This window comes from Pygocentrus nattereri, chromosome 8, assembly GCF_015220715.1.
Source record: "Pygocentrus nattereri isolate fPygNat1 chromosome 8, fPygNat1.pri, whole genome shotgun sequence".
NCBI lineage: Eukaryota > Metazoa > Chordata > Actinopteri > Characiformes > Serrasalmidae > Pygocentrus > Pygocentrus nattereri.
Genome location: NC_051218.1, coordinates 38,445,186 through 38,466,214, shown reverse-complemented (window position 1 = coordinate 38,466,214; position 21,029 = coordinate 38,445,186). Strand labels below are relative to the sequence as shown.

Sequence of the window (21,029 nt, the reverse complement as noted above, 5' to 3'; positions counted from 1 at the left end):
ATATATTTCTAACATTGTAACACTTGAGAAAGACTCTATCCTGTTTGAGCATGACTGTGCTGCTGTACATAAAGTGAGGTCCATTAAGACATTGTTTGAGGAGTTTGGTGTGAAGGAACTCCAGTGGAGAGCCCTGACCTCAACCCCACTGAACACCTTTGGGATTAATTGACACATCAATGAATTGAAACAAACAAATAATGTATGCTAAGATCCTACAGAGTGTGTTGCCTTTCCTGCACGCTAATCAATCATTTATAAACCACAAATTAAAGTTAACAAAATTGCTAAAATAGCAACAAAACAATAATTGTATTGCAATTAGAATAAAACTGATGACACTGGTGATTATAACTACATAGCAGAATTGACTAGAATAACTTCTAGCCTCTAAAATTGCCTACATATTAAGCATATTAAAATTTAGACTTCATAAGCAAACAAAAATAAATTATTCTAACTAGCAAAATTAACTTTGAATAAGAAATATACAATGACTGCAATGTAGTCTCGAATGGACAAAAGAGAAAACTGCTACTGGCTATATTCATTTCACTACTACGCAGTGTTGCTTCAAGGCAACAAACATTTAAACAATTTGGCAGAACATAAAATTTATGTTTTAAAAAAATTTACTTCATGTTTTTGGGCGGACAAAAATCTCTGGTTTTTCTGAAGTGAAATTGCAGTGCAGAAACATCATTGTTAAAATTTCCTTTTGTATCTTTCATAACAGCCTCCTATCAGCGGACTGTCCAAGCAATCATGCTTTGACATATTTCTAGCACATAAAAATGAGTTTTTGTAATTTTTTAGTATTGTTTCTGTATGTGCTATCTGACACTTTAAGATGTGGACTGTCTGTAGGTCTGGATGGTGCTGAGGACCAGTCTGAGAGCCCCTACTCTACGAGAACTACTGCTATAGTTTTCTTTTCATTTCCTGTAAGCATCTGTTAACCCATAATAAAGCAATATTGGAACAGTACTGTATGTCCATGCTGGTTTCCAACTGCATCAGCTCTTGGAAAGCCAATACTGTTTGAGCACCAATGCAGTGTGAACATTGGATGCCCCAAGTATTTTCACATCTTAATAAGTATGAATAAAAATAAAAAAAAACCCTAAAATAACTAACGCTGCTTATGAAATTGAATACCTATGAATTACTGTTTTATTGTAACGCAGGACATGATGATAATATTTAACAAGATTAAGTAATCGTCAGGGCGAGTCAAAAGTCACAGGACAGGATTTTTTTTTTTTTTACTTTATTATCGACTTTTATCTCTGGGGTCATATCTAACAAATTGTGTACGCTCAGAAAATCTGCAACAAACACCACCTTCAGCATCACATTGTGGAGGCTTGTGACAGCATAAAAAATAAAATAAAATAAAATAAAACGTTGTCCTGTGACTTTTGACTTATATGACTTCAATATACATATTCACATTCGACTTTCCCCCTCACTGTACAGGGCCTCAGAATACACATACGTCAGAATTGGAACATTGATTTTAAGCCAGGCTTAAAGGCTTTTAACCGAAAGGGCACAAATTCCCACTGACATACTGCAAATCTTGTGGAAGCTTCCTAGAAGAGTTTAGGCTGTTATAGCTGCAAAGTGGGATGGAGGGCAACTCCATATTAATGCACATAGTTGTAGAATGAGATGCCCAACAAGCTGATACAGATGGTCAGGCGTCCACATACTTTTGGCCATCTAGTGTATGTTGAAGATAAGTAAAGCCACCATTGGAGAGGCAACAATAGAACATCTTGCCTAAAAGCTGTATTTGAACAAAACTAGTCATGGAGTCATAAGAGTGCACAAGCAGCTGGGCTTCAGGCTGGAACTATTCATTCAGGTTCAAACTAGGAAAATGCATTTTGCACTTCCTTGCATATTTTTGACATATTTTGTCAGGTTCTGTTAATGTCTTGGGCTTAAATTGGACTCAGAACTTTTCAAAACTATGGTTAGATGATTTTTTGTGATGGACAGCCAATGAAATGAAGCTGAGGGCTTTGACTAGCCACTTCAAACCTTCTTTTCTTCCTAACAAGCCACTTTTCGTTGAGTTTATGCCTGGGATCACTGTTCTGTTAGAATTTGAATTTCCAACACATTTTACAGATGTTTTGCTGATTTTATCAGGCTTTTGTCTAGAATCTCACCAGGCTTCGCTCCTTCCATCCTCACCTCAGTCTTCACAAGCTCCTCAGTGCCTGCAAATGAGAAATATCCCCAAATTATGCTTCTATCACCAAGTTTTACAGTCAGGATGGTGTCAGGTTTTTGGCATTGGTTTTATCTGAACACCAAACTTTATGCCAGTATGTTGAGGATTTTTCAGGTGTTTTTGTGCAAATTCCAAACAGGACAACAAATGGACATTTTTGAGAAATGTGCATGTTTTTCTTACATTAACCGTCTTATCAGTGAGAAATGAGAAGACTTGATTGCGACATAAGTCCACAAAAACTGCGTCAGAGTGACTGCAGTGGTCTAAATACAATTAACGGTCAAGATTTAATCTTTATCCTGTGGGCATCTGTTAGGAAAGCATGCACATTACTTAACCCTTCAGTTCATGCATTATGAAAGCAGCATTTATAAATGTTTGTCATTTTTCTTGAAAGAAATGGATGATCTGATTATTAAAATCAAAAACAATTTGTAATAAACATGTTTAGAGATCCTATTGGGGTAAGTTACCTTAGAGCAATGTTGTGTGACAATGGGGAAAAACATGTCATATGAAAAAAAGGAATTTTAAATCTAATTTTTGGGAAAGGCAATGGATACAATTCGTTTATGTTTGAATACTAAAAAACAACATTTATAAATCAAAAATGTTAATGCAATGCTAAAATAATAAAAGAAAACAATGATAATTATATATAGGATATATTATAGTAATTAGATTTGGCTTTTATCTACCAACCAAAACTGACAACACTGGTAAAACAGACAGCATATTGACTGGTACTTGGAAGAATTGATTAATAAGCTTCTAGCCACTAAGAATTCATGTGTTAAGTACAACATAATTTAGACTTCCTATGTAAATGAAAACAGATAACTAAAAAAAATTATTTGAATTAAATCTATACAATAACTGCAGAGTTCTCTAGAATACCTACAAAAGTGATACTTGGAACTGGCTATATGCATTCCACTGTTGCACAGTGTTGCTTGTAGGCAACAAATATATTTAAGCAATTTGTCAAAATATTATATTGCTTTATGTGATACGAATGAACTTCACACTCGAGCAGATGTTAACCATGCTTCTGGATGGATGAAAAGTAAGGAAAACTACTGTTTTTTCTAAGCAGTGAGTGCAGAAACATTGACAAGCTGCAAAAAAAAAAATTATTAACCATTTGATTGTCAATAAATATGTTTCATGTAATTGTAAAGTACATAATGTGACTTTGTTGCCCTGAGGCAACATTGTGTAATAAAGCAGCAGATATATTACCAGTCCTGTTTCTGAAGACTCACAGCACTACATAGTAAACCCTGTGCAATAAAGGGTTAAATCAATTTTGGATGATCACAGAATAAATGTGGTCAATTTCAATATAAAATCAATTTAATTAAATATTAAATAAAATTCATTCAAGAGAACAAGGGAGCAAAGCAAAAAAACAACTGTGCGACTGGTAAGGACCCTGGTATGCAGGTTATTAAACAGCCATTAAGTACTTTACAGTTGGTGAATAACCCTTCTGGGGTTGACGGATGCACCCAAGCGTCGTTTTATGTATCTAGTAATATCTTTGTGAGAATACAACCCAGATATGTGGTTCTAACACTTTCCTGAATCTGTAGAGTCGCCCTTTCCGATCCATCCCTTCATGGAATCATACGTGACTCACATCTGGAGGTATGGGGCTATGAAGAAAGGTTGAAATACACGCCATCTGTCTCTCATCGTTAATGGGTGGATATGTATGTCTATCTATATTTTGTGTGAAACTGTCCAATGCACAGGGGTGTGTGGGACAAAGGGTATGAGAACTCTCTTTCAAATAACTTGTAATGTAGTAAGTAGTAAGTTGTAAGTAGTAATGAAGAGGACACTTAGCTGCCAAGGCCCAGTGAACCACATTCATAATTTTCACACCAGCCACCACCTCTTTCTATGACTGCCTGGTCACAGCCAACCTCAGTGCCTCCACCAGAGCCATCACCAACCTGACCAGCAAAGAGGTCTTGTTTCCCCAGGTGCAAGCACCTTCCCCATGGCCACTAATACCCGACGCACCACCTCCTTCGTGGACAGCATCCGCAGATTACACTCTCCAACAGCAATGACCTCCTTTACCAAACCACAGTCATTCACAAGACAAGTGTCTCCCCCACAGCCATCACCATCAGCCCCTTCAGCAAAGAGAACCAGTTTCCCCAAGGCACAAGAAACTTCCCCCACAGCCACCGCCGCCCCATGCACCACCACCTTCACTGACAGCACTGGCAGCCATGACCTCTTTCCCTGCTTATTCACACTCTACAATAATCCTCAGAAGAAGTGCCTCCAGCTATCACCACCAGCCTCGTCAGCAAAGAGATCCAATTTCCCTCAGCCACATGTACCTCACCCCACAGCCCCCAGCATCCCCACCTACACATCAGGCAGCTATAGTCTCCTGGAAGGCAGGCAAAGACTTGGATGCTGCTCCCCCTGTCTCCAAGTTTCAACCAGCTCAGACACCAAGGCCACAGCTCAGTTCCACCTCCACATGTACAACCCTTGACTTCTTCAGTCTTTTCTTCCCTGTACAAACCATACAAAACCAAAACACATACAAGCAGAGTGCAAAAACAGCGGAAGAAGGACAGACAGACAGACTTGGATTTAGATTGGCCTGCTTCTGTACATGGCCTTGCTAAAAACTGACAGCATCCGGGATTACTGAAGGCAGGATCACAGATCATGTCACGGGACAGATACAGAGCAATATCTTGCAATCTTCATCTCAGCGATCCTGATGAAGTTGTCCATAATGCCAGGAAAAAGAGGCAAAGCCCAGCACGATAGACACCTCCAGCTAAAACCCTTGATGGACAACCTTAAGAATGCATAAAAGTCACTTGATTACTCCCACCATAGACTCGCACAGGCAAAAGTGATATTGCTTCTGGACAACGGGCAAACAATAAACTTTTATACAGTAAGAAAACAACTAACTAATGAACAGACAGCAAACTTCTACACATTAAACATTTATTAATAGACAGTCAATTTTTTTAAGCTCATGACTACAGTATCAGGTGGCAGGCAACACTTCTACCCAACAAATGATTTTGCAACATTTTATTTTAAGACATTTACTCCACATTTATCTACAACCCCAATTACAATGAAGTCAGGATGTTGTGTAAAACATAAAAACAGAATACGATTATTTCTAAATCCTTTTCAACATATACACTACAAAGACAAGTTATTTAATGTTCAAACAGATAAACTTTGTTTTTTGCAAATATTCACTCATTTTGAAGTGTGATTTGATGCCTGCAACACATTCCAAAGAAGGTGGGACAGGGGCAACAAAAGATAAAGCGCAATACACAACGGAGACTGTTGAGCACCTGAAGTTGTACATCAAGCAAGAATGGGAAAGAATTCCACCTACAAAGCTTCAACAATTAGTGTCCTCAGCTCCCAAACGCTTATTGAGTGTTGTTAAAAGGAAAGGTGATGTAACACAGTGGTAAACATGCCCCTGTCCCAACTTCTTATGCATTTGAACATTAAATATCTTGTCTTTGTAGTGTACTCAATTGAATATAGGTTGAAAAGGATTTGCAAATCATCGTACTCTGTTTTTATTTATGTTTTATTTAATGTCCCAACTTCATTGGAATTGGGGTTGTACTATTTTATTCATACATTCCATTCATTTAGTAAAGGTAAGACTGTGTAAACCCATTTTAAGCATGAGTAAAGCTTTGTCTTCACAAACGAATTTATGAAGTCGTATAGGCAAATTCTCTCTTTACACAGCACTCGCGGTCAAACAGGGCCTCTTCATAGAGAAAAACTGTTTTGATACAAAACTTGTATCTTGTATGCAAGTGACTTTAAAGGTGAATTCAAGGAGATCTCTGAGAAAATCTATGACAAAATGCCCTGAGACCTGAGACAGTTAACGATTACTAATGGGGGTTTCACAACAGCATCTGTAGTCTAGTCAGACGAATGTGCAAGTAATCTGTCAAATCATGCTTTGACATGTTTTATATTGCAAAATCTTTACAAAAACAAAGAAATTCACATTCAGATGTCTGGAGGGTCTTGAGTTTGCTGAGGACCACTTTGCTCTATGAGAACTACTGCTATTGTTTTATTCTCAATTTCTAAATTTGTCTGTAAACTAATAATAAAGCATATTTGGAATTACATTAGTGTTTATTATTTGGCAGTGCTGGTTTCTATCTTGGAAACCCAATATTAGTCCACCACCAATGTACAGTATGAACAGTGGATAACAGTTCTGCACAGACTGGAGGAAGATGATAGAGGATTGGTAAAAGAAACATCAAAAACCTTGATATGCAGATGATACAACACCCATGTAACAGTGGGTAAAATATGATCTTGTCAACAGGTATGGCACCATTTAGTATTTTATGCTTTTTGTCCAATATGTTAAACAAAAATATAGAAACTATGCATAACAATTTAATATTTATGTTACATTAGTTTGTATGAGGTCGCCTTATTTTCACTACAGCTACAACTGGCGCGCATGGTAGCTGTTTAGTTAAATTAGTGATACTTTTGATCCCACAACCGGGGAAATTCCACCTCCGCATTTAACCCATCCATGAAGTGAAACACCACATACACACTAGTGAGCACACACACTAGGGGGCAGTGAGCACACTTGCCCGGAGCGGTGGGCAGCCCAATCCACGGCGCCCGGGGAGCAATTAGGCGGTTAGGTGTCTTGCTCAAGGACACCTCAGTCATGGACTGTCGGTGCTGGGGATCAAACCGGCAACCTTCTGCCGTAGCGAGCACAATTAAATGCTTTATGGTGCAAAAAGTTAAACAAAATACAATTGGGTATCTATGGCGATTCCAGCTTTCTTGAGGAGGTGGAATATAAACTGGAACTGTAAGTTATGGTCATTTTAGTTTGTTCCTTCTTTTCTGAATGTACGAAGGGAGTGGTGAAGGGAATGGTGGGGGGGGGGGGGGGCAATGCCCCACCTGCTTCATCGTTCAGGTGACTATAATCTAATGACCTTTCCTTACTGATACCACTCCTGCTCACTGGAGTGACATCACATGAAAGCAAGTCTATTATACTTCAACACTATTTTACAGGGTGATTCAAAAAGGTTCATCTGATTAGAAAATTATTTATTTCACTTCGTTACAGAACAATGCAGTAAACTGTAAATGGTTTTTAAAATTTAAAAAGTGCTCAGTATGAACCTCCTCCAGCTGTACGGACAACATCAACGCGAGAGTCAAATTCATTCCATACTCGATTGAGCATGTCGGGTGTCACTGCACTCACGGCTCTTTCAGTGTGATTTCACAGATCATCCAATGTTGTGGAACCAGCAATGAACACTGAGCTGTTGGAGGTTCACTGCCCATGAAAATGACAGATTCACTCTTATTGAAGTGGAGAACACAGAACACTTTCTGCTCTGGGGTCGCATCTCCCCACAGACTGAAGGGAGCCATCATCCGGTGTGTCAGAAACTCTGTGGCCCCCTCCTTCAATTGGTATGTGATTGGTTCCTAGGCGCCTCATGGTTTTAAAAAATAACAAAAAAAGACCTCCTTGTGTAACAACAGCTACTCCTAATGTACTCCATTGCTGCCAAAGCAACTTAGCTACCACACTTGAAAAAGCTTGTTGGTTTGTTTGTAGTTTATCGGTGAGGTTGCCCAAAGAGATCTGCACTCCTGCAGGATTCCTGCTGGACCTATGGGACCCACTACAACATCTTGCGTTGAGGGCCTAATTTTCAGTGTTGGGTTTTTAGTCACTGAAAATTGGAAAGTCTCAGTAAACCTGAAGATCACTACTGTGTTATTTCAGCAGACAATCGCGTACTTGTGAACAGACCATGGCAGTTACTGGATGTCTGTTCAGCTTGACGGAACTGCATTGGTGGGAGCAGGCCTAAATATTTCGGTTGTGGGTGGGCACGGGGCAAATATGTACAATTTTCTGCTAAAAAATCTTGATAAAATCTTGCAGGAGCTTCTGATGTTAAAGATCCAGTGAGAAAAACACTCAGGATAGATCACTGATTTGTAACTTCTTGTTTAGTATGGGTAGTGATAGCTATATGTATGTATGTGTTATACACACACACACACACACACACACACACACACACACACACACACACACACACACACACACACACACACACACACACACACACACACACACACACACACACACACCACAAAAATAACATTACAGAATCACAAATGCCCATGGCTTACTTACCTCAAATTTGTATGGCTGAAGAAAGAGGGAATGATATCATCCATCACTGATGAAGTGAAGATACTCTTATACAGGCACAACAAGTAGGTATTGATCTTTTTATTAATTCTGACATACATTTGTCAGTTAAAAAAGTTTGAGATACACATTTCAAGTTACTTCCATGTCTTAATCTTGTGCAAACACTAGATGGTGCCAGAGGTCATTTAAAGTAACAATATGTCGAAGAGAAAACCTTGATGGGGAAAAACAAAAACAAAATAAAAAAACAATAATAAGTGCATTTGAAATCTATGAGCGGATTCCTTTTTGTCGCATTTATTGATTCCCAGCTTCATATAAACTGGATGTTGAGGCATAAACATAGTACATTTCTACAATTCAACAAAAATATAACCAATATTTACAATTATTGTATTAAAAATACAAAAAGAAAGAAAGACAGAAAGTAACAACTGATACGTACTCCACCAATTGTCTTTGTAAAAGACGTACAGGTAAAAGTAGTCAAGAATGAGAAAATCTTCACCAGCTAAATGTACACTTCTCACTTGACATCACACATCAAACAAAGTAGCAGCGCTACCTACTACAATTTATCTTACGCTTGTACATTTTGTGCAACTTATTTTTCGAAATAGGACTCCACTCAGTTTGCCAAAAAAGCATGACTAGTTCCAAAAATTTCAAATGGAAGTGAATGATTTATATAACCACTGGTTTACAAATGTGACCATCTTTTTTTCTTCTTTTTTTTCCTTTTTTAAACGATTGCAACCATTACAAAAACCAAAGAAAAATTACAGCAAGAAGAGAAAGAAACATTGAAGTGATATTACAGGGTACAGTGAAAAACACTGCAATCTTTTTGCCACCCCACCCCACCCCCAATACCCCCCATCCGCCCCTCAAAGTCTATCATTCCTAACTACTGATCAATGTGATCAGCTTAACTCAGTGATAAAAATAAAACGATAAAAGTGACTTGTTCTCATCCGTTGAGTTCTCGTTCAGCTTGGCAGCCTTTGGGTCGGTTAATGTGTTCCTTCCCCCACCGGAGTATCTGGAAAGTTCCTGTCGGTCCTAGTGAGCAGTTTCGGCCTGGTCCGGACCCCTTCTGCACATACAGGGTGACGCAAGCATGACTTAAGCCTTCATAAGGCCTACGTAGCACCACAAAAAGCCACCATACATCGGTCCCAAATGTCCCGCAATGCCTGACCTTCTGAGATGAAGTTCGTGTCAGGAAGAAAGTAGCACCCAGTCAATTCACAACTTCATTTGATTGTTTGCAGTCGTCCGTTCCTACACACCACTGTGACGAGTAGCCTTTAATGACAGAGCCGTTGAGTGTGTCGACAGGGTATCAAGTCAGTGAGTCAAGTGAATGGCGGTGAACCAGTCAGTCCTTTACCCTCAAGTATGACCAATGGGGCTTCCTGAAGGAAGGTCTCCTGTGTATATATGTTCAGCAAACCTGTATCACTTCACTGAAGAGACTTTTGACCCCACTCCCATTTCATGGACTCTGTGAGGCCTCAGTATGGCATCTGAAACAGGCCAAACTGAAACAAGCTAATAGACAGTCTCATAACTTCACATCTTCACAGACTGTGGGAGACGTTCAGAAGGAGTAAGCTGGCTGGAGTGTGTACCTAAGCAAAGATAAGTGTCAAGCCCCCTACAGAATGGCAATGAGATGCTTCCCAAAATGAGAAGATTTAGCCCTCTGGAATGGAAGGCATAAAGCATGAACTGAGTGAGATGACCCCGAAAGCCTTGTCTGTGATTACTGTCGCCTACCAGTTATTTTCAAACCATCCAAGCAGCTCTGTGATGTAACAGTCGTGGCTCCACCTTTAAAAGGTGTCTTTCTTTCTGCACCTAGCCCATGAATTTGTGAGCTTGGGATGCCTGTTCCTTCTGCATTTACCAATGGCAAGTCAAGTCTTTCATCTATGGACTTTCTCTAAGGCTGTGTCCCAAATCACACTCCACGATGAGCCCTAGGTTTCTCCATTGACATAGCTCCCAACAGAGTGAAGTGGTCTGATGATCTAATTTGGGACACACCCAAAGACAGTCATGCCTGTGTGCTTCCTTTCCTCCTTTAGTGCAGTAACATTACCTCCCACATGTTGCTCTCGCCAGTCCGACTGTACAACTAATACTGTAACAGTGATAGACGCATCACATCAGAGTGTTCTACTCATAGCAGACATAGACATAGAGAGAGAGAGAGAGAGAGAGAGAGAGAGCGAGAGTGAGTGAGAGAGAGTGAGAGAGTGTTAGTGTGACTAGAGTCTGAAACGTTTGAAGTGTCTTTTCATATGTGTTCCAGAGGGAGAAGAGAGAGTGAAGAGGCTGTGTGCGTTATATTTTCATTTTATAAAAACGTTAAAAAGTGCAGGCGGAAACAAAACAGTTTGTGGTGGTGCGTGAAGGGGCGAGGACCATAGCGGGTGTCAGTAACTGTCGATGACAGTTTTGTCTTTGTGTGAATGTCGCACCGCTGTGTTCGTTTTGAGTTCAGTTTCAGTCCTTTTTTTTCTCTCCTTTAAGTTAAATAGATTTTTCCAAAGTGCCAGGTAACTTGCTTTTCTTCTTTACTCTGTTTCTCATTCTCCTCCTTTCTTCACAGTATTTTAGCATGCAGGGCAACAAACCCCTCATGATGATTTAAGGCAGGGAAGGGAGATGAATCCACCAATGAGGAGGGGGACAGGCAGTGCCACTGAGATAATGATTGGTCACTCTCGCTGTCTGTCTGCCTCCGAAGACCCTTTTTTTAGACCTTGGGTCACTGCACCAAGTGTCCATCAGTAGAGAGCATAATCCCCTTCAAACGGCTGACACCTGTTCATCCTCTGGAAGCGGGAAGAAAGAATCTCGGTCAGAAGACAAACACATACATACATATATACACACACACACACAGACACACACACAAATAGAGACACAGACACACACACAGACTGCTTTTGTCCACTGCACGTTCAAAAACAAGAATGAACCTAAAAAAAATTTAAATAACAATGAATTTAAGGTTCTAGTTTTAATTCACTTTCCACCTATTTGACTGAAAGCTGGAACAGACATAATAAAGATTTAACTGTGTTTCTGGTCTGTAGGTTGGTCTTGATGATACCTTCTGGCCTGTATGTTGGTCTTGATGATGCATTCTTTCTAATTACAAATCAAAAGTGAGTATGGCTTGACCTAGAAATCAGCGTGAGGTGCTGGAAGTGGGTATATTTATTAATTGTTGCAGATTAACAGAGCATAAACACGAAGTGATGTAACAGGTGCAGTATAGGTTTTGGAATAAGCATGCTTTCTGGCTTGTGGGTCCTAAGATTGACTACTAAGGTTGACATTAGTACTAAAGTTATTCAGTCAGTATCATAAAGGTACTGAATTTCGACACCCTGGTTAGCAATAGTATACGTCTAAAGAGTCTTATTTGGTATCTGGCTCTTTAGCTACAAGTCTGTATCACAGTATAACTATTAATTTGTATTAAATGTAGATGCGACTTAATTATTGGCACCATATGGATAAATTTCACTCAGATTAGACTCACCAATGATAAACTGGAAATTAGAGCCACCTGTGATAAATTAGGGCTCCTGTGATTCAAATTAACCAATGAATGATGGCTTTAATGTTTAAATAACCTACTTTACTCTCCCTTTTCACAATGCTGAAGACAAGAGAGTTAACTAAGAGCATCAGAAGTGCTAATGTCTCCAAGCAAAAGAATGGTAAAAGATATAAGGCCATCTTAGAAGTTTATTGGTTATAGTACAGTCAAGAACCTACTAGGACATGGGTGAAAGAGGAAAACCTGTTAGAAAAATAAACCAGAATCCTTTTGGGCAAATATTTTGAGGACAGATGAAACAAAAATAGGACTCTTTAGCAATGCAGACCAGCAATTTGTTCATAGGAGATGGACTGAAGCTCAAAAGAACACCCTACCTACAGTCAGTGTTGGATCGACTATGTTAAGAGGCTGCTTTGCTAGAAAAGAAATCTGAAAATTACCAAGGCATTTTAGAGCGAAACGTGCTACATAGTGCAAGAAAGCTAGGTTTGGGTCAAGGTCATAGGTCCCCCACCACGATAAAGACCCAGAGCAGACATCGAAAAGCACAACCCTGCAAACAACCAAGTGCTTGTCACTGCTGCTCATGCATGTGTAACAACATATTAGAAAATACTGTTGCATGTGCAACAAAATATTAGGAAAGAGAAGAAGGCTCTTTTGTGTAATAACTTTAGACAGTCATTAAAATATTCTAATGATAAAAGTTGGCATATTTCCATGTATTCAAGAGGATTTTATATAAAAAATGTAAATTTGTAAAATTTTCTATAAAAAAGAAAAGTGCCAATAATGTTGGTCACAACTGTAATACTGGCTTATTTTGGGATGCCCCGTCTTTTAATAAGAATCATTTGTAACAATTCTGTTATTTTTGTGCAAAAAAAAAAAAAAAAAAAAAAAACCCTGAATAAATATGTAAATAAAGCTATGTTAACATATAAATATATAACAAATAAATATGTTAACAAGCGTAGTAATTGCTCTGGTGTATATATTAGGCTGTGGCTAATCTCAAAAATTTGGTCACTCCTCTATATCTGCTTCAAAAACAAAACTGACTACTCCTGATGTTGCAGACTAGACAGTGGGAGGTGATGGAGGGTCTGCTGCAGTTTCATTTACATTTAAAACATGGCTAAAACATCCCACCCCATGTAACATGGATATTTTATGTAGTTAAACAGGTTCAAGTAGAACATGCTTTTAGTCATATTCTTGTATTCTCATCTGCAAATTTCGAAAGAAATGAGACAAATATTTCTCAAGATTCATCCTGAGAATAATCATTTTTAACGTGTTTTTAAATTTTGAAACGTGTTTAAGCCACAAAATTTTGAATTTTTCAAGCATGTAAATAACCAACAATGCGAGTTAGCTAGGCTAAAGTACTGCCTCCACATGGCGGTGGGTTTATGCACATACTCTTCAAAAACATACGACAGATGACAAGTAATACATATTTAAATGTATTGTGCTGATATTTGCTGTTCAAAAATAAATTTACCACATTGGACAGCCTCTTCCCACTAATCACGATGCATAATTTTTTATTTATGTTGGAAAGCTTGATATTTCAAACAACATAGATTAATTAATATTATTGAATAGTATTGAATTCATTATGTTTTGCATCGGTTCACCAGACTTTTTGTAACAGTTACAACCAGCACCTCAGTCTGTTACAATTAACCTCACATATGAGTTTAGCTGTCATCTTTGCACTCACTCTGATTTTGGCTGGATTACTCCCAAACAGAAGGTATTTAAAAAAAGTTCACATTTTCATTTGTAGGAAATGTGTAGGTTGCCTTTTAAATCAATCAAAATCTACCTCAAATATATACTTTTTTGAACAAAAAACAAAATGTATTAGACTGCCCTACTTGTGTAGAATCAAACAAGCTGCTTATTAATAAAGCTAGATATAAAACTAGAAAGTGTGATATAAAACTAGAAAGATGGCCAGCAGATAAAGCAAAGTTCCAGGTTTCTGGTGCCAAAAGTTCTGGTAATTTGTGCAGTAGAAAAACAGCTATACACACACAACATTTACTGGTTTTACTACACCAGTGTAAAACAAGACAAGACTTAAAATACACAACAAAATGCAGCTGTGATATATAACAACTCAACTATTGTGAATTTACATTCAAACTTATTAAATATCTAAGCATGCACTGCTAATTTAATGAGACAATAAAGTGGTAACAAATAGCTTTCCTAATAAAAAGTCATTATTTACAGCACAAGTACTTCACACCACTGCTAGTATGTATGCAAGCATTATTAAAACTACAGTACTGTGCAACCCTTCATTTGTTACATTTCAGAAGCTTCCAAAACAGCCATTAAATACAAATTACTCATTTTTCAGAAGATATTTTTCAGGAGATATACTACCACTTGCCTAAGGAAGAGGACAACAGGAGCTTCAGATCTGAAGTTCAAAAAAATTATTAGCAGCTATTATACATTGTACATGTATACATACAAAAGGGACAACAGCAGTGTAAGACCTGGTAGACCACCAAAACTGTTCCCTTCAGATAAACATTTGGGAAAACCCACAAATATTTCTGTCCATCCTTCCACTGTGACAAGTCAACTCAACAGTATGAGTCTGGATGGACTGAGAAGAATGTGTAATTATAAATTAGACCTTATTGCAAAACTGAAATAGATGAAGAAAATCTAAGAATCACACAAAGAAGCTGGTGCTCTTAAAACAATAGACTGACCATGCAAGAGTCCAGTCCTCACTAAATGTGATTAAGATTCTTCTTAAAATTTTAAAGTGCATGAAAAAACATCCCTGCAGATTTCTTTGAAAAGTTGAAAGCAAGTCTCCTGAAAAGAATGGAAGCTCTAACACCAAAAAAGTGAACACACTAAATACCAAAACTGCTGACATTACATTTAGTTGCTAAGGCTTTTGTGCAATTAAATATACATTTTCTGCTGAAACGAATGAATAACTTTACTTAATGGCCATTTTGACAGGTCTCTGACTTTTGCACAGTACTGTATATAATCTACACAACAGCTCTGATGTCCCTGCAAGCACCGATGAGAGTGCCAACACACACTGCAGAGCGTAGAGTGATGGGGAGGAAGGTTGCCATGGCGGTGGAGGAATGCCGTCTCCATGGCGACGCATGCACCGCGTGAGATGAAGTGATGGTTGGTGGCTGGTGGCTGGTGATAGGTGGTGGGGGGCCGTGGATGAGTCTTAGCATGCAGCGTAGGCTCGTGGCCATGAGGCCCACGCAGTGTATGTGAGTGTGTATGAGTGTGAGCACTTGTGTGTGTGCCTGTATGTGTGTGTGTGTGTGTGTGTGTGTGTGTGTTAGGTCTGCATGATATAGTGTTTGTTAACAGTTATCACCGTAACGCTGAAGCCTCCATTACGCAAATGAATAACATTCTGATCTTTATGCACTAGTTGAGAGAAAGAGGTGTAGCATCGAGCATCCTGACCAACTTCAGAGATTCTGAGGGAGTTTGGACGAACTGAGGCATTTATCCAAACCCAACAGGCATGATTAAACCTGGTCCAAATAACTCAGGCTAATCTTCAACCATGTCCCGTCAACAGCTTATCAGCATAATCGCAATACTGTATCTTGTCCACTATCGTGCAGACCTAGTGTGTGTGAGAGGAAGAGCTGGAGTTTGGGAGGTTTTACCTGCCTGCCGAGATGGTGTGTGTAACTCATGGCCTGGGGGGCACTGCTGTGTGTGGGCCTCTCCTCCTCTGAGCTCTGAGTTTGGGAGACAAGCACTCACCCTCCTCTTCCATCTCCTGGGCCTGGTCCTCCACTGTGGCCCGGGGGTCTGGTGGCCCCGGCTTGCCTGCAGCAGGGGGATGCTGGGAGTCGGGGGAGTGTGTGACCAAGCGGGAGCGCTGCAGGGCCGTTGTGTAGTCCGGCGGCCTCCGGCCAGCGTGAGCCGTTGCCTCCGTCACGTCTGAGATGGTCAGCGCCGTGTAGCCTGGCGGCGTGGGCGGGGGGTCGCGGTAACGTCCATCTTTACGAGCTGGGTCGGGGGTGGAAGGAGGTGGAGAGGTGGTCAGTATCCTCTACAGTCCAGAAGACACCACGTCGTATGCAAAAGACTGTGCACCGCTTGTCAAATAACGTTTTGTTGACTTCTAAGTGAAACTACGTTAATGTCATCTACAGACACATTTCTGCAGACTCTTCTCAGATTATCCCTTGTTTAATATATTTGTACACAGCAGGTTTTTATTTTATTTTTTTTTTTATAGGTCCCTCTTGTCTCGATATATTTTATATTTCGGTTTTAGTATTTTCTTTTTTGTATTTTTACTTTGTTTTGTCTGCACTGTTTAATATGTATATGCTGCCCTGCTGTAGTGTTTACCTGAGCCTCACCATAGCATTTCAAAGGATGAAATGTCCTGACATATGCAAATGACAAATTTGAAACTGGAAAAAAAATGTGTATGAACTATCAATAATAATAATAATAAAAAAAAATTCTGTACAAAGTAGAAACTGTAGTTCATTCTGTAGTTCACAAATTTGAATATGAGTGGAACAGTGAAGTTGAGATTGTGAACTTGTTTTAAAAAGATGCCATATAAATTATGTTAATTGGTTACTTATGCAATGACGATGACTTCCAAAATATGTTCATCAACATCATCATGTCCATTTTATCCTAGAAAAATACTGGGTTGAAAAATGTTTTAAAGATACTTCGCTATGATAAACTAAATTTTTTGAAAATATGCTACAACAAACTAAACATTGCCTCGAAGAAAAGGTACTAGACAGCCCGGCAAAAGGAAGAACAATCCTGCCTGAGGAATCACAAGTTAGGCATGATCCTTACTGATGACACCCTTGGCGTTTCCGGCAGTGATGGGCGATGGGCGCCTGCTGTGCTGTTTGGACTCCTCGGAGCCCGTGGAGGTGATGCTGCTGGTCTCTGGGTCGGTGCTCACGTCCTTTCCCCCTCGCCGCTTTATGGTTCCAGTATCACCTTCCGAATCCTCACCCCAGCAGGCTGCTGATGAGGATGAGGATGAGCAGGCCGAGGCCCAGCTGCCTCGCCCCGCCCACAGTCCCGCCCCTTCCGCTAGCATCTCCCAACTGCGCCCCTGCTGCATGGTCTGGATGTTGTCGTGGGAGCCACTGGAGCAGGATGTCCAGCTGCCGCGGCCCGAGTCTGCAGCATCCAGAGACATGCGGTCACCCTGGTCCTGGGTCAGTTCCTCTGAGCTGGGCGAAGAAAGCACGGTTGCCCCTGCATAAACACCCCTACAGTCCTGCATGGATGAGTATGACCTGAGGACCCAGAGAGAGAAAGAGTGAAGAAAGAAAAAATATCAGGACATTTTTTGTTAAAAAAAAGGTTGCGCCAAGTGAGACATGGTGATATGAACTGTTTAGGTTGATTACTCTCCTGACACCATTTAGGTGTCTCCAAATCCTTACCACTGAGAGAGCACCTGCACCTTTAACCAGCCACTGCAAAATTAACTAATCATCTGCTATTTTCATATTTCTGTATCATGTTTGGTCTTCTTAACATTAAATATTTTGAGCAGTGATGACAAGATTTGACCAGGGATGTTGAGATTTATGCAGAAGCTTCCAGATCTTTTATCTTTAAGCCTGACTGTAAATGTCCGTCTACCAAAAATGAGCTTTCTTAGTCAGCAAGTAGGGATGTGCATTCAAACGAATTCTGATATCTGATTATCTGTAAGAGTACATGAATGGATATCTGGGTTGGTGGGGTTCCTGGGGGGTAATGTAAGCTTTCCTTTTTTGGAGACAGCACAAAAATAATGCAGCATGCAGAGGAACATTTTGTTATGAAGGAAATTGGTAGTTTTACGTGTCTGCAGAGCCACAGAAGCTCCCTCTTCAGATGAGCTATTAGAGCTAACCAGTGCCATGTTGGATGCTGATGATGACTTATTGTCTTCTACACGAAGTACATTCTCTTCACTGGTTAATGTTCCAACATGTTGTCACAGAAATATGTTTTTACTGTTTCTAGACCTAGCTAACATCAACATGTATTCAATCTAGTCAACGATAAAGCAGCACTATTTCTGTCTTCTTAGCCATGGTCTAAAATGTGGCTAGTGCAAGTTACTCACCCCAGGCTGTACTGGTCTGGATCAGCTGTTGCCCTGCGCTCCAGCCGGTGACCACCACCGTGACCCTCTCCGCCCACTCCATAACGGTGCCGCCGCTCATCCTGCCCCATGTCCAGAGACGAGGTGCTGACCAGGCTGGAGCGGGATGATATCTCACTGTGGCCCGAGTCGGACAGGTTATCACTTGTGCGCCCAAAACCTGTAGAACCAGAAAGTTACTCTTCATTTTGTCTGACTTATATTTACGCATTAATACTATGATTACTTTGTCATTCTGTAGCATTACAATAATTAGCGAAGGGGTGGCATGTTAGGAGTATATAAGCAAGGAAAGCCAGGTACATCCACAACTACTGATGCAGTCAGTGCTAGCTCAAACTTAAATAAATGAATAAATACATAAATATTGGCTACATATTTGAGCTCCACAATGCAGACAAAAACGGGGTGTGCTATAAAGCTGCTGGACTGCGATATGAGCAGCTATCTCTAAAATACAAAATTTCAGAGTTAATTTCATCACCTTCTGCTCTTTATTCAGCATTAGACAACATAACATTAGGCAACCTGTGTATATTCCATATGCATTTCAGCAATATGTAAAAGAGCTTTGTTATGACCGGCTGCTCAGTATGGGCTGAAACGCTCTTTATAGCTTCAGTGTGAATGGGCGGAGCTAACTGCTGCAGGCTGAAAAGGCAGATACATGCAAAGGAGTTGTTTCTTGTGATCCCACAAAAACAATGAATTCAAAACAAGCTGTTTTTGCCACTTAGCTTCCATATTTGGACCATATGGACTGGAAAGGGAATGTTAAAATTTCAAAACGTAGTATGTAAAACACAGTGGCACATCAAACTTCTTTTCAATAAGGTGAAGACCCCATAAAACAACAACAGAAAGAATATTTGTGTGCTGTGCAAGGCTAGTTACAGTAGTCCCCAGCAGACTAAAGGTTTGATCTGCTCAGAAATGCCATTACTGCAAATATTAGGCACAGCTCCTAACTGTACATTCTCTGCAGAACAATGCATTGTTGATACAAAGTATGATTTATCCTAATTTGGCTTCGCTGAACATATTTGACCTAATTTTATAGCTAAATAAAATGATAGCACTTTTAGACTCCGCCATTCAGGAAAATGCAGGCAAGTCCTTAATAGCCGACCTGGCCCCCTTTTCAGAACCACGCTATTCAAGAAGACTGAGATTTTATCAATGGCAGACAATCCTAAGCCAACAAACTCATGATGGCAAACTGCCAGCTGCAGGTCTACTGACCTATCAGAACCTTTGTCATCTACAACTAAAGCACAGTAATGGCTCAGCCCACAGGGAGAGTCCACACAAAATGTTAGGACTTTTTTTGGTCTCACAACACAGAAAACAGCACACATACATGGGCATATAGGCCTAACACAACAGATGCAACTTAACTGAAGTTTTCCATGAATGTTAAAATACAGCTTCCTGTGCTTTATTAGGGCAGAATAACTAAACACTTCCATTAGCATATCCAATGTTAAAAGGCTGTTATTTCTAAAAAAAATATCATTAACTTAGTAAATATCAATAACATATGCTTATTTAACAGAAAGGTAGAGAAAAATATGATGTACTATATGAAGACCGAATATTTTGGTGACTCTCCCTGAATGGTGCTGTCCTCAGGTCTGTCCAGGCTGTGTTACCTGCAGCTGCGTTTTTGCAGTGAGAAGTAAAGCTCCTCACACTTTGGCTTCTCAAAGACGCCAAGGCTGCATGCAAGGCAAAGGTGTGAGTGATGCTAAAATGGACTTCCTTAAATAGGAGCAAAATATCACAGGTGTCAAACTCATACAGTTTACCCATATGAATTATGTTTTTTTGTTGTTTTATTGCATTTAGTAAGTGACGTATTCAGACTATGGGTGGAGGTGGTGTATGGATTAATGCGAAACTGATTTATGTGATATTGGCACCTATGAGAAACGAACAAAACACTCAAGAGCATCACACAGCAGAATGGAAGTCTGTTGTGACTACCACAGAAATATATATATATCACAGTAAAGAAAATCAAAACTGAATACACTGCAGTTGTTGCTAGGGGATATTGGAAAAATATCTAATTGTGACTTTTGAGACAAATATTAAGACTATTTGTGATTATTTTAATAAAACTGAGGTAGAGGTAATTTCTTTTTTGTAGCTAAGAAGACAAGCAAACCCACTTTTGCTGGCTTCAGGCTTTAACAGTGAACTCATGGTGCCAAATAGCCACATAGTTGTGGTTGCACTGTCATCATGTGGTTGAGTCTGATTTTAACTCATCTTCAACGCTCTGTGTTATTATGGAAAAAATCCTACCTACAGTTTGTAAGCTATAATTCCAATTATGGCTCTTGAAAATTCCAAAAATTAAGATTTTGATACAAAACTAATCAACTGTATCTTATATGATTTTATTGACAGAAATGCTCTATATGGGTATCAGTAAATTTATAGTTTGAAAGGCGTGAATATAAGGGTTCTAGTGTCTAAAGTTCGACAATATGAAACATCCGTGGAATATTCTGGCAATCTGAGGGGGTTTATGTGGTCTTTTTGCCACAAGATGGCAGAATTTTACAGTAAACATGTTTGTAAACACCAGAGGGCGCTACCTATAAATGAATATATAAGTAGGTGTATGAGACACAGTGCCAGAGGCATGAACTGCATGTGACACTACAGCACCAGTTGGTCATGTGTTGTCAAGAGAGTGCTCATATTTCACTGACCTGCCACCAGGGGGCAACAA

General features: G+C 39.6%; 1 protein-coding gene across 7 annotated transcripts in view; it reads right to left on the bottom strand.

Annotated features, from left to right (window-relative positions):
* Positions 1-9,401: 9,401 nt before the first annotated feature.
* Positions 9,402-21,029, bottom strand: part of rapgef2 (Rap guanine nucleotide exchange factor (GEF) 2) — a 154,883-nt gene continuing 143,255 nt past the window's right edge. For 5 of the 7 annotated variants that reach the window (XM_017692038.2, XM_017692041.2, XM_017692042.2 and 2 more), the window contains 4 exons: positions 18,248-18,446; positions 16,969-17,423; positions 15,798-16,146; positions 9,402-11,368 (listed from right to left, as the gene is read on the bottom strand). In XM_017692038.2, the coding sequence (XP_017547527.1) occupies positions 15,824-16,146; positions 16,969-17,423; positions 18,248-18,446 (977 nt within the window). In that variant the 3' untranslated portion in view covers positions 9,402-11,368; positions 15,798-15,823. The remainder of the gene's footprint in view (positions 11,369-15,797; positions 16,147-16,968; positions 17,424-18,247; positions 18,447-21,029) is intronic. The other 2 variants (XM_037540379.1, XM_037540380.1) reach the window with 2 other exon arrangements.